This window comes from Cricetulus griseus, chromosome 3 (assembly GCF_003668045.3).
Source record: "Cricetulus griseus strain 17A/GY chromosome 3, alternate assembly CriGri-PICRH-1.0, whole genome shotgun sequence".
In the NCBI taxonomy this organism is placed as follows: domain Eukaryota; kingdom Metazoa; phylum Chordata; class Mammalia; order Rodentia; family Cricetidae; genus Cricetulus; species Cricetulus griseus.
The window spans coordinates 98,213,700-98,230,511 of record NC_048596.1 but is presented as its reverse complement, the minus strand read 5'-3'; the positions used below and the strand labels follow the sequence as shown (position 1 = coordinate 98,230,511).

The window sequence follows — 16,812 nt, the reverse complement described above, 5'->3', positions numbered from 1 at the left end:
CACATGGTGGCTCACAACCACCTTGAATGAGATTTGGTGCCCTCTGCTAGGCATGCAGGCAGAAGACTGTATACATAATAAATAAAATCTTTAAAAAAAAAAAAAAAAAGTTCCCTGAAAGGAACCTGTGAGTAAGTGTCACAGGCTTGTGAGCCAAACACACCAGTAAGGGGCAGGGTGAACTGGGTGAAGAGCTGTGGATAATTCCTGCCATGATCTCAGTTCAGCCCTCAACTGTAACTTGGGAGTGAGAATATAAACTGCCTCAGATCCAGGAGAACTAAATAAGGTAATGTGCAGATGAACTGAAGATAGTGACTAGTGGATATACTTCCAGTAGACACGGTACCCAGAGTATGTCTGAATCTTGCCTGGTGTCAAGACTCCAGAGGCTTACATCTGTGGGAGAGTCTTAAGAACAGGCTTGGGCCAGGACTGGGGTAGCAGGAGCTCTACACCAGGACTTGTTTCTTATCCCTGTGGTGTCAGGATCAGTGAGGTTCTAGGCAGTTCAGGCAGCAATCCTCACACCTGTTGATCAGCCCGAGGAAAGTTCCATAGAGGAGTACACACAGCCTGGAAGCCACTGTGGCTTGCTTGAAATTCACAGAGAGGAATGGGAGCAACAGCTAAACTGGTTTCCACAAGACTAGGACAGTCCCTCCACTGGACCTGAGTCCAGTTTTTGCCAAAGAGAAAGAGAATCTTCACCCACTTTGTTGTTTTGGCTCCTTTTTTTTTTTTTTTTTTTTTTTTGAACAGAATCTCATGTAGCCCAGGCCTGCCTCCAACTCAGGGTGACCTTGAATTTCTGATCCTCTTGCCCTCTAAGTGTTAGAATTCCAGGCATAACATACAGTACTGCTTTATGTGGTGCAGAAGGTTGAATGTATGAGGGGTTTTGTGCAAGCTAAGCAGGCATCCCTTTCAAATAGTTCTGCGACCTTAGGCAACCTCCTACCGCTTCTCTGGTTCTCACTCCACGCACAGGCCATTCCAGTTTTTAGTAGGGACCCTAGAGGTCTCTCCCTTGCTGGCCCTGGCTCTTCCTCAGGGATTCACATGAACTCCCTTAGGAGAGCAGGAGGGGCAGAAGGGTCCCTGTAACCAGCCAGGAGTGACTTACATTTCCTGGGTAATTCTTAGGATCATCAAAATAGAGATCACTTCTCCTTGAGGTATGACAAAAACATCTGGAGGGACTTGGCCCTGATGGTGTGGCTGGCAGCAGCCTTCCAGGACTCACCCTGGTATCCCTGCATGTGCCTCCTTTTCAACAGATATAGCCTTCAGCTCAGAGTCCCAATGGAAGAGCACTCAGGAGAGTCAGGTTAGGAACAGCTCTATGTGCCCCTGGTGGAGGAGCCCTACCCAGTTGGGAACCTGTCTCTTGAGATTTTGATTTTGTGGTACGGCGGCCTAGAGAAATGATCCAGAGGTTAAGAGCACTTGCTGCTCATGCAGAGTACCTGGGTTCAGTTCCCAGCCAACCACATAACAGCTCCTCCATAACTTCAGTTTAACGAGATCTGACCTGTGTGGGCACCATACACATATACAGTGAGTGCACTTACATACATACAGGCAAAACATTCATACACATAAAAATTTTTGTTTTGTTTTGTTTTTTGAGACAGGGTTTCTCTGTGTAGCTTTGGATCCTGTTATGGAACTCATTCTGTAGATCAGGCTGGCCTGGAACTCACTGAGATCCACCTGTCTCTGCTCCCAACTGCTGGGGATTAAAGGTATGTGCCACCACTGCCCCGCCTAAAACATTTTTTTTAACAAAGAAAAAGGATTAAGGATGGGTTGAGGATGTAGTTGGCAGATGGCTTTCCTGACCCACACAAAGCCAAGGATCAGTTCCTAGCACCATATGAGATGGGGGCACACATCTGTAATGACAGCACTTGGGAGGTGTTGGCACAGGCAAGAGTATCATACATTCACGGTCATACTCAGCTACATAGACCATGTTTCAAAAGAAAAGGCTGCAGGGTGTCATACAGAACAACTCAGCTAGGGTAGTAGCTAGCTTGAATGACAACCTTCAAGCCTCACTTTGCTCCTTTGAACAAAATGATCCATCATCACAAGTGGTTAGGAGAAAAAGGCTGCAGAGAGCAGAGCAAGGGTGAGGCCTGGGTGATCCTTAATAATGGTGACCACTGAGAGAGTTAGTCTTTCCCAAGAGAACGGCAGGAGAAAAAACAAAACAACAAACCTCGGTTGACCAGGCAACTAGTGACCCCTAGTGGCCACTGAGAGCTGGGCCAAGACTGGGGCAAAGTTTGAACTGTGGAAATGTCCCATTCCTGGAACCTTTGACTATTGGACTTGTTGATCGAGAGAATGTGACCACTCAGGAAGCATTTCCTGTGGCTTCTGAGCCAGGCCTGGATGCAGGGAATACTGTTCCTACTCTTACACTTGCTCCCAGATTTAAGAAGGGAAGCAAACTGGAAGTGAGAGGCTCTTACCCAACTGGCAGGTGAGGGTAGGCTGTCAATAAAGGGACCCCAAAAAAGACAAGTTGAATTACCATTGGAAAAGGCAAGGACACTGAAGGCAGAGAAAGACACAATGTTAGGACACCAAAGTGCTGACCACACTGACCCTGACACTGTAGATGCTAAGGGGAGGGACAGTAAATGCCAGCCATCCCAGCACTGAGGCTGAGGCTACATTGCCTCAAGTTCTGAGCCTACCCTGAGCTATTACATGTGTACCTGACTAGCCAGGGTTACAGAACATGACTATGTCCAAAACAGTAACACCAGCTAAGGAGATTGCTTCTGGTGAGGACGAGACTAGAGTAAAGGCCTTTGGAGAGGAGCACCGACAGACGCAGCAGCCCCAGACTGGCGCTTTGAGGAGGAGACAGTGGCAGGAGGCAGGCAGCCTATCGTCCAGATGGGACTGCAGGCCAGGACAGGGTCCCGGTCTTTCTGATGTCACTAGCTTATTAGGGCCCTTTCCACAAAGACCACCCACTAGCCCCCAAGAGCTGCTGCTCTTCACTGCCCATGCTTGGGCCTTTCTTCATGCCATTCCACTGTTAGACTCAACAGCCAATCTCTGTGTACCCCTACCCCCAACCACTAACAAATGCTTTAAAGAGGCAAGACACAGATACAGGTTTTTTCCTCTTTGAGGAAGATAAGCAAATAGAGATTTTAAAAAATTGTAATCCCTAACTCACACTTTGATTTTAAACAAACAGGCCAGGTCCTGCCAGGCCCTTGCATAAGTTACAGTTGAGCCAAACCCCAGCTCTGGAGTCCTGGGATTAAAGGCGTGCTGCACCACAGTGCCGGAGTCCTATCAGAGGACAGCTGTTCTCTGGCTTCTGGCTTCAGAAGAGTGTTCCAATCCACACAGGGAAACTGTGCCTCTAGTGCCAGAGCACCACCTTCCTGCCTTGGTCCACACTCACAACATGGTTTCCAGAGAAGCACCAGGCCACAGCATTGACAGCAGCGCTGAAGAGAAAAGAGACAGACCTCAGGAGAGCAGCAGGAGCAGGCAAGCAGCCTGACTCTGCCTCTCAACATCCAACCTAGGCAGTTAGAGAAGCTTCACTAAGCCCGAGAGTATTTCCTCATCTCTAAAACGGGCTCCCAGGACTGTGGCAATGATGGACCCAAATGCTTTGGGGGGGGGGCATCTGCTCACCAGTGGGGTCCCTGTAGACTGCTCTCCAGTTTCCCAGTGTCCACATCCCAGATGTACAGGGCTCCATCTGAGGAGCCTGCCAGTGCATAGCTTCTGTCAGGGCTGTACAGGTCACAGCAGAACACAAGGGGTTCAGCAGACAGACAAGACACACACATGCAAGCACGCACACACGCACCCTCCCAGACACACCTGAACACAGCTTTGGTCCAGTCAGAGCTGCACTTGAAGCCATCCGCCCTGAGGACAGAACAGGGCTGGAGTTAGAATGCAGGCTGCTTCCAGTGTGCCAGTTCTCCTCCAGATGTGAGAAGAGGCCAGCACTTCAGCAGGTCCTAGGCTAGAGGAACTACCAGGGAGTGCCCCCCAGGGCCTTGCACAGAGAGGCTCAACAGACCCAGGCCAGTACCTGAACACCTGTCGGATATTGTTGATTCGCAGGTCAATGACCTTGAGTGTATTGTCTCGGGAGCAGCTAAGCAGATGCAGCTGGTCATGGCTGAGGCTCAGGGAGGTAACCCGGCCCTGTACAGGGATGACCTGGATGCAGTGGGGGCCCCTGGAGGATAGGGACAGAGCAGGATGAGGAAGAGGCATCCTAGGACACTTCTGATAGGCTGTATGTGGCCGTTTTCCCAGCTAATGTATTCCAGAGGAACCCCAAGCCTGGATGCCTGAGGCTGAGGTTGATTGGACTACCATCCCTTCCCACTAGTCAGCTGTCTTCTTCCATTGAGAGACTGATCTGAGAGCTAGAGCCTTTAGAAGGCTTGGGTCACGTGGGAGGAACAGTGCACAGGCCTGTAATCACAGCTGAAGCAGGAGAATCACAAGTTCTAGAAAACTTTGAGACCCTGTCTCAAAATAAGAACATAAGGGGCTGGTAGCACTCTCCTAGCAGACATAAAGCCCTTGATTAACCCAGCAAAGGAGCACTCTCAAAAAAGAGCGACTGCAGAGACCAGCAAAGCACTAGCCCTGATTTGATCAGCCATTCATGCTTAATGCTAGGTGTATTATGTTATGAAGCAATTATTCTTTTTTTTAATTTTTATTATGTATACTATGTTCTGCCTGCATGTATGCCTGCAGGCCAGGAGAATGGTTGTGAGCCACCATGTGGTTGTTGGGGATTGAATTCAGGACCTCTGGGAGAGCAGCCAGTGCTCTTAACCTCTGAGCCATCTCTCCAGCCCAGAAGCAGCTATTCTTTTGTTGCAGCTTTTTGACTACAACATGGTGACAATATGGAAAAGGTGCTTGTCTACATTGGTTATGAGGCCTGGGAAAGAGTTCAGTCTTGACTGAGAGCCACTAACAAGGTGGCACAGCCCCACAGCCACACTTCCCCAAGGTTCCACAACTCTTCCTGCCACAGCCAGAGAAAGGAACAAAAACTCAGGAGCTTCTACTACCCACAGCCTGTGCCTCTCACCTGCTGTCCCAGAACCGGATCTTCTGGTCATTGTGGCCACTGATGATGATGTGGTCTCCACACACCACGTCATTACAGTAGGAAAGTACATTGATGGTCCTGGAACCTGTGGAGTAATGAGGAGCCCAGAGTCTAAGAGACAGCAGCAGCCACTAAGTGCGGAGACTCTAAGGTCTCCTTCTAAGACTAGGGTACTGGCCTTCCCAGCCCAGGGCTCACCCTGCCTCTAAAGACCAAGGTCAGTCACCAAGAAAGCAGGAAGAGAGCAGCAGTGAGTGACAGAGAAGCCCAAGTGATATGAATCCCAGAGCCACTGCTACAGAGTAAGGTAAGGGACTAGGAGTTGGGGCAAGTGAGCTGAGCCTCACAGTAGGCGCGGCCTAGGTCCCATTCCTTCACAGTCCGGTCTCGACTCCCAGTCACTGCCTGGTGCCTTGTTAGCTTGAATTTGGCAGCTGTCACTTTGTCCTTGTGTCCAGACAGTGTTTCCTGTCCCCACAGAAAGCATAGATTAAGCCAAAGCCCCCAAAATAGCCACTCTACAAATCCTGAGGCATGACCCTTAACCCTTAGGCTGCCTCCCCAACCAGGCCTCACCTTGGACTGTGTCTCCCCGACCTTCCAGAGCTGGGCAGCCTGGTTGTAAGTACCTGCCAAAACCTGGGAGCCCTAGAGAGAGGGAGAAGTTCTGGGCCTGGCAGGGGCATTGACCCTAAAGCCAGAAAGCCAGGACAGACTGCCTCAATGCATTCCTGTCACTGAGGCCGGTAGAGCCATGGCCTAGAGAGGTGAGGGCAGCTCCTCTAGGGCAGGTTCTAAGATACACACAATGTGCTCTCAGGCCCCAGAGCCCCACTGCCCTGTGTAGAGACTGAGGTGACATCCATGCCACTGGGACAAAGTCTCCTTACCGAGGGGTCAAAATCCATGCTGGTGATGCTGCCACCAGCTCCTTCGAGGGTCTGGTTGGCCTCCAGGCGACCTAAAAGAACAGGGGAAGGGATAGTAAATGAGGTGATTAGCCTTACAAAATAGAGGAACTCAGATACCGAGCAGAAAGTAGATGACCAAATGGCTGGGTCTGGCCTGGAGCCTGTGTGGAGAGTGCACCACCTATAACTGCTGTACAGCTCTAGGAGAACCAGGCAGTTCACAATGCTAGAGAAGACCAGAGAGGAGGGACTGTCCCTAGGTCACACAGCAGCCCAGGCCAGCTGGGAACCCACTTCTAGGAAACCTTCAAGAGTCAGTGCTGAGTCCCTCTGCCTACAGAGCACAGAGCCTAAAATGAGGTAGAGAGTTGGTGTGGATCACCTCATGATTTCTGGAGTCTAAGTGACACTAGAATAGGATGTAGCTATTCTGGGCACATTGATACAGTTAATGCCAGCATTTGGGAGGCAGAGGTACATAGGTTTCTGTTTGAGGTCAGTCTGGTCTACATAGTAAGTTCCAGGGCTACATCATGAAACCCTGTCTAAAAATGAAACAGAGGTGGTTTGGTAGACCTACAGACTTGCCCAAGACTTGGCTCTATACACCTTCAGGATGGATCAGGCGTCCCTACCTCCTCCAGCAGCAGACATTTGGGCTTGGCCCTCCCCATCCTGCAGGTCTGAACCCTTGAGAGCACAAACTCAGGATCCCTCCTCCCTCAGAGTTCTCTAGCCACTGATCGTAGGATCATTCCAGCAGGGAACAGGGGAGGACAGGTCTAAGACCAGGGCCAAACCAGGATCAAGCTGAGAATGGGGTCTGCTAAAAAGTGCTGAGTTAACTTTCAGGAAGGAACTCTTACCTCCCACGACATTCCAGAGATGGATGAGCCGGTCAGCCCCTCCAGTGGCCAGGAGGCTGCTGTTGGGGCCAAAACAAACAGCATTGACCTCAGAGAGATGGGCATCCTGTTAAAAAGGGAGGAAGGGGGAGTTGGCATGCATGCCTCTTCATGCCCACTCACAGGCATTTTCACACCTGTTCCTGGCTTGGCAGTTCCCACGGGGCGGGGGGTGGGGGGGGTGTCTCTGAAAACCTTAAGTTTCAAATTTGGCCCCAGCAGGTCTTTATGCCTGGAGCCCCTGATGCCCTGTGCCTCATGCTGGGTGTCTGCCTCCTGTCTCACTCTCTCCAGTCTCTGCTATACTATAAAATGCTGTATGGCTCCCACCACAGGCTACAAGCAAACTCCTCCTGCTGAGGCCCAGCCTTGCTCTGCCAACCCACTTAGCCCATGCTTGTACATTCTCATTAACACCCCAAACACAAGGCCCAGCTCCTTCCTTACCAAGACATCCTGAGCCTGGGTAGGAATCTGGGCAGATACACACACAGGGATGCTTTGGTACCGATGCTCAGGGGCACCCCCAACTGAGTGACCTCTCCTCTTCTTGAAGCTACAGGGGTGGGGGCAGAAAATCATTCAACAAAACCTGCCAACATGGGGACGTTAAGCTCACCTGAGGCAGCAACAAGAAGCAGACATGGCAGGTGGTAGCACATTCCCCAAGGCAGAGTGAGCGAGGTCCACAACCCAGCCTGACCCCTGTGGAGGTGAGGGCACTGTACACTGAGACAAGCAGACACAAGACAGAGTAGTAGATACAAAGAAATGTTAAGGCTGGCTGGGATTTCAGTAGCAGCATTACCACTGCCAGGCTAAATAACTCTGAACAAATCTTAGACATTTCTGAGCCTGTTTCCCAACTAAGTGGGCATTCTTGATCAACATCAGGCTGGAGCTCTTAGTCCCCTATGAGGACCCTGAATAAGGACAGAGTATTACGAACCTGGAAAATAGTTATCAGGAGTTGGTCTTGAGCTATCCGCCCAGATCCTGCCTGTGGGGCCCAACAAGATGCACATACAGACAGGTATCATATGGATGGACAGACCAAGGCTAGGCTCAGGGAGCCTTTCAGGGGATGCCAATCCCTTCACACATGTGCACACACACTTACTCCAGCAGCCCCTTCACCACATCCACACAGCGGGACAGTGTCAGAGAGGTGGCCGAGGCAGACCTGGGGCAGAATGGAGAGACATACTGAGAGCCTGGCCCATGGTTGTCCCACCAGCAGTCACTGATCCTTATATTTTGCCAGGGACCTTTAGGAAGCTCATGATCACTTGAGGCAAGACCTAGAATGTGATTCATTTGAGAACTATGGGAGAGGCATGACATAGACTAACCCAGAAAGGCCAGGGAAAGAGGGAGGGAGGGAGGGAAGGAGGGAGGGAGGGAGGGAGGCAAGACCTTGGCATTGAACACCCCCCAAGTCTCCACCAAGATGGCACAAAGAGTCTCATTCCCCAGTTGCTCACCAACAAAAACTCCTGAGAGACCAAGTCCCAGCCTGTGGAGAAGGCTAAGAAAGAATGATGCTCCCAGGCTGAGACAATGCAAGGCTAAGATGAGTGGGGAAACCCCAGCTTGTTGAGCAGCCCCCAAAACACCCAAGTAAATGTTTATGCTGGGACATCTGGACCCATTAGGGCTGCCAAGAATTGGGGAACCAGTATTTCATGATGCTCTTGCTCATTCACTGTCCCAGGAACATATGTTCCTGAAGGAAATACTTTTGGAAAAGAGTCTTCAAGATAGCAAATGGAAAAGGTGTAGCAGCCCAATGGTAGCCTGGTCAAGATGTAGTAGAAGCCAGATTTGCTGACACACGCCTATAATCCCAGATATTGGAAGTAAAAAGTAGGAAGATCATCCCTTCACGTTATCCTTCACTACACACTGAGTTTGAGGCCAGCCTAGGCTACATGAGACTCTCCCTCCCTCCCTCCCTTCCTCCTTCCCTCTCTCTCTCTCTCTCTCTCTCCTCTCTCCATACATATATGAGTGAGCAGAGAGGCACCCAAAGATTCAAACTCCCATCATAGCTCAAGTGTGAACACACTTTAACACAGGCTCACACTGAGTGTACTCACTAACCTTGCATGCATGCTCCTGTCCCTGTGTGGACACACACATACACGCCTGTCCTCACACAAGCCTGGGACACCTGAGCCTTGGGGTCTTGTTCACTTTTCTCCCAGTGACACTCTTTCATAAGTCTTGTGGCTCACCCTAAGAGCCCTGGTTCTTGGAAGTAGAGAATGGAGTAACTCTGCCTGCCTCCTGGGCACTGAAGTCAGAACAGTGCTGGGCTGTACACAGGCCTCTCCAAAAGCTGGCCCGGGTCGTGGAAGAAGACATGGGCAGCCTTCTGGGTGGGAGCCAGCTCAGGTAAGAGCTGGATGCTCACCTGAAAGGCCTTTTCCACTTCTCACAAGTCTCACTCTCCAGGAACTCAGGAGTATCGCCAGGAGCTAGAGTCACAGTCTTGTCCCTGGTCCCATCTTCTAGAGTGTTTGGAATCCTGGCAGAGAAAAGCAGCTCAATTAGATAAAAGAAGGCCACCCCTCTCTGCCCCAACGGTACACAAGGAGAGGTGACCCCCAGCGCCTAAGAGCCATGACCACACGTGTCTCTCTACACCTGTCCAGGGACCTGACCTGTACACACAGGCACCCAGGTGTACCTGTAGCCACATGCAGGCCTGCAGGAGTGGTGCGGAAAGACTAGGAACACACCCTAGAGCAGCTCCCCAATACCAGAGTCATCCCTGTCCCCTCCCCATTCTTACTCGCTGATGCTCACAGTCCGCTTAGCAGCTCTCTTCAGCTCCTGGGACACCCGAGCTTGGTTGGCCCTGGCAAAGAGAAAAGCATCCTAAAGGATTAAGGAGATGCTTTGCAGGTGAAGTAGTAGCCACCTGATCAGTGAAGGCCCTGAACTCCCCTGCACCGAACTCCCCTGCACCGCCTCCCCCCCCCCCATCCACATCCTCTCAACCAGGCTAAGTCCAGGAGGCGTGGCCTATTTCTGATGGGGCGTGGCCCAGAGCCTTCACCTCTCTCTGCGCTCATTACGCAGATTGCACTCCGCGGCGGCACGCGCTTTACGCTGCACAAGCCGCTCCAGCAGGTCCCGTGCCTCCTCCTGCAGCCTACGCAGTGCGGCCTCCTGGTGCGCAGCTTGTTCTAGCAGTGCCTGGTAGGCTTCTCTCTGCGCCGCGTTTTCCGCCTGCCGTTCCTCCAGCTGCCTGGACTGCTGCGCCCGCGCCTCCTGTAGCCGTACCACGCAGGCCTGAAGGGCTTCCAGCCTGCAGGGCGGAAACATCAGGCGATGGCCCCGAGAGACCTCTAGGGGGTGCCTGGAGACCCAGGGGAAAATTCTAGAGGCCCTTCCCATCCCTTGCCTGGGACAGAGACCACGCCCGACCCTCATCTCACCTGCCCTGCCGCTCCTCCAGCTGTGACTGCAGGGTGTCTAGAGCTGCGCTCTTCTTGACCACCTGGTAGGCCATCTGGGGAGGACAGGTGGCATGGGAGCCTATCCAGGGTGGACCTAGCCGGCCACCACCCCGCTACTCTGTTCCTGACAAGGAAACCCAGGCTGAGATTACGTTTGGGATCTTGTATAAACCAGCTTCATGGGATAATTGTCAAACCCAGGGCTCTAGAGTCTGACCCCTAAGTGTCAGTCCTAGGTGTGTCCTTTATTTTCTCGGGGACCTTGCGGCAGGAGGAATCTGCTCCATTTCCTTACCTGTAAAATGACAGGGGAGCGCTTTCCTGGTCACAAGGTAACCCAGAATTACTATCAGGAACTTAAAATAGTAACAGACTATTAGCTTGCACTTGTGTCATGCCTTGTCCTAAGCTAACTTGCAATCTCCTTCACATCAAAGTGAAGCACTACCATTTTCATGTTACAGATGAGGGTGCTGACAGGGGTTAGGTGACTTATCCAAAGTTACACAATTTGAACCCAGGCCCCCTAACTACATTATGCTCCATATAAAGTACTGGTGTACTCAGGGCTGCAAGAGGTGTGTGTTTTATTTCCCATCTCCCAACATCTGGCTTCCTAGACCACCCCCCACCACTGTCTACCCAGGCAGCCCCCAGAGAAGTGAAGCACACAAGACTAAGAACAAGAACAGACCAGGGCCAGGCAGTGATGGCGCATACCTTTAATCCCAGCACTAGGGGGGCAGAGACACATGGATCTCTATGAGTTCAAGACCAGCCTGGTCTACAGAGCAAGTTCCAGGACAGTCCAGGACAGGATACAAAGTTATACAAAAACCCTGTCTCTGGGGAAAAAACAAAAAACAAAAAACAACAACAACAACAAAAAAAAAAACCCACCAGACTGGGAGTGCACTGTCCACCCTCGATCCTGGTACTGTGAGATGAGGGTGTCTCTGTATCCCTTCAGCTGAGAACTAAGAACCACAGGGGTGTAGCCACATCCTCCCCTTTGGTGCTGAAATACCAGGAAGAACAGATCCAAGGGTAAAGTTGTGCCTATCGGTATGACATGAATGCCAATGTTGCAGGAAATGACAGCAGCTGGGGGCTCTTCTTCTTAACTTGTTCAATGCTTTCTCCCCGGAGCCTGAGGAGCAAGCCAGGGCTGCTCACCTACCTTGACATAATTCCCCATGTTTGAGGCCTGGAGAAGGACCCTGCATAGTCAGGGTGGAGCACCCATTCCATCATAAGCCAATTATAACATTTACCATTTACCTTTTTTTTTTTTTTTTTTTTTTTTTTTTTAGGTTTTTTGAGGCAGGGTTTCTCTGTAGCTTTGGAGCCTGGCCTCAAACTCTCAGAAATCCACCCGCCTCTGCTCCCCAAGTGCTGGGATTAAAGGCGTGAGCCACCACCACTGCCACCCCAGCTCATCTATCATTTTCAGTACTGAGAAGGACAATTACTACCTCCACTTTGCTCACCTATAACTTTCTTTCAGAGTTCAAATGGCAGATAGAGGTAGAAAGAGATTAGTGGTTGCCAGGAATTAGAGATGTTCTCGTGTGACTGAAAAGGGGTAGCAAGAAAGAGATCTTGTAAACAAACACTGTGATATCCTGATTGATTCACAAATCCCCAAGTGATAATGTCACACCACTGTCAAATTACAACCACACAGCACTCTGGGGAGAGGCTCTCAAATGTCTTCATAACCCACTCCCACCTTGTATTGGGCAGGTGAGGAGGCATGCTATAATGACAGGTGATTACTGTCTCATCAGTCTCCATGGAAACCCACAGGGCCAGGTCTTGTTTAGGGCCACACTCCCTGTTCCTTGGATTGTCAATAAATAGTTGTTGAAAGAATGAATGAAGAATCACAGACAGTCAACTTGTGTGGGTAAAGGTTCAAGTCCAGGGTCCACATCTCTAAGCCCCATTTCCTCCTCTGCAAATATAAAGTTGTGGAGCATTGACAGATTAAGGCAGCGCAGCCAGGACCACTCACTGATTGCCTGGCTGGCTTCTGTGGACTGTCTCTCCCTACCCAACACTCTCAAACCCCACTCTGCTTACCTCACCACAGACCAGTTGCAGTCTCTGCTCCTCTTCCTGCCACTTCACCTTCAGAGAGGCTGGTGATGAGACCTGGTCAGAGACAGGCCCGGAGAACTCCCCCCTGACAATAAGAACAATTCATGGTCCCTCCTTTCACCCCAGTGACAAAAGTATTCCCTAAGAGTGCCCCCATAAATGGCTTGAGGAGCCATTAGCTTGCTCTTGGGGAAGGTGGAAGCCAATCAGAGACCAAGGTCTCAGAAATAAGCTGTCTATGACCCCTGTTCTAGGATGGCCCAGACTTTGCATGCTTGCCAGTGACACTCAAGAAGCACTTGCCAGCACAATGGCACATGCTTGCTTCCCTGGAACTCAGGAGGCTAAACCAGTATTCTGAGATCAAGACCAGTCTGAGCTACATAACAAGACCCTATTTAAAAAAAAAAAAAAAGTTCAGGGTTGGAAAGATAGCTCACTTGGTACACTCTTGCCTCAGAAGAATGAGGACCTGAGTTTGGGCACCAGCACCTACATTAAAAAGACCTGGCACACAGCTGGGCAGTGGTGGCACACACCTTTAATCCCAGCACTCGGGAGGCAGAAACAGACGGATCTCTTGTGAGTTCGAGATCAGCCTGGTCTACTGATCAAGTTTCAGGACAGCCTCCAGAGCTACAGAGAAACCCTGTCTTGAAAAAAACAAAAACAAAACAAAACCTGGCACACTTTGCCAGAGCTAAGGAAGTTGAATCAGCCCACTATAGTAGTAAAAGACTTTGTCTCAAAAACTAAGGTGAAACATAATTAAGGAAGACATACGATGTTAACCTTTGGCCTCCAGATGCACACACAAATAGCACATATACACACAAAAGAGAGCCAGATATGGTATGGTGGCACACACCAGTAATCCCAACCCCTCAGACCAGAGGCAGGAAATCAGGGGTTCAGGGTCATTTTCAGCCTACCTAAGCTACATCCTTTATCATTGTCTCCAACTTATCCCCTGCTCTTGTGTTCACTCCCTCTTCTTTCTGTAGCTCTGGGGGGGGGGGGGGGGGAGAGAAGACACAGAAGGGGAAAACAGGATTCCGGGATTGGACAGGAGGCAAATGCAGAAAGAGAAGAGTCGGGAAAAGGATTTTTCAGGCAGCCTGCTTAGAGAGGACTCAGGGGCTGTTTACTGTCCCCTCTCCCATCCCCAATAGCCACAACCTGATGAGGTGCCAGGGCTGAGCACTGCAAAAACAAAGAGCACAGCAAAGAGGCAGACATAAGCAGCCTCTGTGATCACTCATACAAACTCACCGGGAGTCCTGATTCTGGGTGGAGGCGACATCATCTGGCTCTAACTTCAACTTCTCTGAGAACTTGGCTAGAAGTTCAGCCTTCTCTAGGAGATGGTTATCTGGGGATGCAAGAGAGCCTTAGACACTTGCCAGCAGACCCCTGATATCCAAATCACCTCAGGCTGGGGTGGTGGCTTCAGACACCTAGGGATCTTGGGAATAGGGAAGCTCCTGGGCTAGGCTCAGCCCCTTCCTGGGGATATCTGCCTGGTGAAGCCTCATCATAGCCTTGGCCCACAGGATCACCCAGGAGCCCATCTACTCTCCCAAGGACAGAAAGACCACCACTGCTGGGAACAGAGATGCCTAGGTCACACTTGATAAAGGACAGAAGGAAAGCAAGGAGATTAATTCATCTCTGCCAGAGGCAAAGTCTGAATCCAGAGCATGAAGAAGCAAACAAAAAAAAAAAAAAACACCTGCCAGTTACCTCCAGGAAGTCACTACCCCTTCAAGGCCTCTACGTTTACAATGAAGTAATTCTCACTTCCACCCAGTAGCTTCCCCCAGGTCAATACTGAAAGTCCTTGGGCAATTATCTAACAAATCTTCCCAGGTTCAGTGGTTTGACCTTGGACACTACTTTCCCCACTACCACCACCACAACCCTTTCCAGTCATTTCTGCTTTTTTTAAAAAAACAGTTCCAGGGCAGACTGGGTTGATAAATTCAGGCCAGGATCCTCATCTCCCTTCCCTCACTGTCACCTGACTGAGGTTCCTGGGCCTGGCCTAATTCTCAAAACTCTACCCCAGACCCCAAGGCTAAAGGCACAGGCCCCCATCCCACACCCCCCCCCCCCCAGCGACAAGGTCACAATAGGCTTCATTTACCAGGGAGAAATCTGAGGTCAAAGAGTTGAATTACCCATACCACAGACCTGGGTCTCTAGTTCCCCAAACTTGCAGCTCCCCATAGAAGTCTTAAGGATGGCCCTCCCTCAAATAGTCCCACTGCCCATCAGAGCAGTTGGAGAACTAAGGTTGCCTGGAGGTAGAGGTTACAACCCCAAGAAAAGGCCAGCCCCTGGAAAATTCCAAGGAAAAACAAGTTTGATTGTGTGAGTGCATCAAAATTAGTACCCAGTGAAGAAGCTGTAGGGGCTGTGGTCAGACTTTCAGGCCCAAACATACAGTCAGGGTTGACCAGAGGCAGTAAATACAGATGCAATGTATCTCGGCTTGAACTGCCACACCCCCTCCTTACCGAACTGGCCAGAAATAACCATATGAGGGCTTGACTTCCACTGGCACAACAAGCACACTAGAGAAGCCTGGGTCCCCTTCGAACTATGATCCGCTAGGCACCTATGCCAGGATAACTTATCAGTAATAAAATCTACCAAGGTTTCGCTCCTTCCTTTCGGCCACTTAGGCTGCTGTAGCCACGCCTGCCTTCCTTGCCTGAACTTTGGAGACAAAACGGACTGACCAGGCCCCGCACTGAGGAAAGGCTCAAAACCAGCGCGGAGAGACAGAGCTCGTGCCTAGGATGCTCAAGGGAGGCAGAGCTGAGTCTTGAGGGCTAAGCAGCGCCTGGCCTGGAAACGGCAGGCAGGGACCCTGGTCAGTACGAAGAGGGGCGTAAACAGGTTCCCGGTGCAAGGCCGGGAAATGCAGACAGCGCCTCTGCCCTCGAGTCGCGAGCCGAGCGGCGGGACAAGCCCTCTCCCCAGGCGGGGAGCCTCATCTCCCCAAAGGCCGACATCCCTGAGCCCCCCGGCGACGCACTCACAAGCCGGCACTAGCTCCAGGAAGAGTGCCTTCTGCGTGCGGTCCCGATGCCGCAGCTGCCGCACGATGTGGCGCTTCCAGACGGCGGCGGGCGCGCAGGGAGCGCCAGGGGAACCGGGTCCCGCCATGGCCGCCCAGTCCCCGGCGATCGCGCACAGCTCGCGCCCGAGCGGGCCGGGCGGGGCGGTGAGGGGCGGGGCTTCCCGGGGACTCCTCGACGTCAAGGCGGTAGCGGCGGGGAATCCCCGGGCGGTACCAAGTGCGTCCGGGGGGAGGGGCGAGCTGGGCGCCTTGAGGCAGGTGCTGCTGCGGCCCGGCCAAAAAACGTCTACCTCGAAGGAGCTCGTTTCTGTCCCCGGGGTAAGCAGCCTCCCTGACGCCTATGGGCGCGTCCGGGGCGGGGCCTCGGGGTCGCGTTCCTTAACGTCGCTGCGGCTGGACCAGTGTCAGATGCTGAGCATATTTTTCGCCGCCACGGAAGCAGGGAGGGGAGACTCTGCCACCCCGGGCCGTACAGGGACAGGCAGTCACCAGGCACAAGCAGTCTAACAGAAGAGACTGCCTAAAAGAGCCCCACTGTGGCCAGATGGTGACAGTTGGGTGGAGTTTATGAGGGATCAACCAAGAACATTAGCCAAAGGGAGAGGGAAAAAAGGGCTTAAGCCCAAGAAAGATCAAATGATCAGGATTGATGACATAAAAATGCAGGCCCGGGGTGGGAGTAGCCCAGTGATAAGGATCTGGCTTAGCCTGTGCGAGGGCCTGGGTTCAAGGTCCAGAGGCTTCAGGGCTGGAAGGACTGGAGGCAGAACCGTTTGTGGGAGGGGCAAGATTTAGAGACCCCTTTGGTAGCAAAATTTAGGACTCTAAGAAAAAGCTCAGTTTGGCTGTGCGGTGGCAGCGCACACCTTTAGTTCCAGCACTCAGAAGGCAGGGGTAGATGGATCTCTGAGTTCAAGGTACAAATCGAATTCCAGGACAGGATTGTTACAGTTCAAGGACAGTTACACAGAGAAACCCTGACTCAAAAGGGAAGGAGGGAAGAAAGGAAGGCTAGAAAACCCCAGGCTCAGAGGAGAGAAAGGACTTGATTGCCTGAGGCCACATGCGGTAAGTACCTGAGGTAGCCAGCCACCCGGTATTCTGACTCCGGTCCTACATGATTCCTGTCTTGGACGTGGAGCACAGGCATCTCTTGAGGGTAAACTTGACAGTGAATCCTGGGCTCACAGAGAACTGTAATGAA

At 51.6% G+C, this 16,812-nt stretch overlaps 1 protein-coding gene across 4 annotated transcripts; it reads right to left on the bottom strand.

Moving 5' to 3' along the window:
- Window positions 1-3,136: 3,136 nt before the first annotated feature.
- Window positions 3,137-15,748, bottom strand: Atg16l2 (autophagy related 16 like 2). 4 transcript variants are annotated; one of them, XM_027407814.2, is made up of 18 exons: window positions 15,568-15,748; window positions 13,793-13,892; window positions 12,503-12,605; window positions 10,397-10,470; window positions 10,015-10,266; window positions 9,748-9,813; window positions 9,367-9,480; window positions 8,071-8,133; window positions 7,398-7,506; window positions 6,912-7,017; window positions 6,025-6,095; window positions 5,711-5,782; window positions 5,482-5,602; window positions 5,114-5,219; window positions 4,088-4,237; window positions 3,871-3,918; window positions 3,679-3,780; window positions 3,137-3,485 (listed from the first exon to the last, which is right to left on the bottom strand). In XM_027407814.2, the coding sequence occupies exons 1-18, from the start codon at window positions 15,692-15,694 to the stop codon at window positions 3,398-3,400; spliced, it is 1,872 nt and encodes a 623-aa protein (XP_027263615.1). In that variant the 5' UTR covers window positions 15,695-15,748; the 3' UTR covers window positions 3,137-3,397. The 4 variants fall into 4 exon arrangements, with proteins under 4 accessions (XP_027263615.1, XP_035298235.1, XP_027263616.1 ...); XM_035442344.1 differs by lacking the exons at window positions 13,793-13,892; window positions 15,568-15,748 and adding exons at window positions 11,908-11,992; window positions 12,150-12,374; XM_027407815.2 differs by lacking the exon at window positions 8,071-8,133 and having other exon boundaries at window positions 15,568-15,747.
- Between the last annotated feature and the right edge of the window lie 1,064 nt (window positions 15,749-16,812).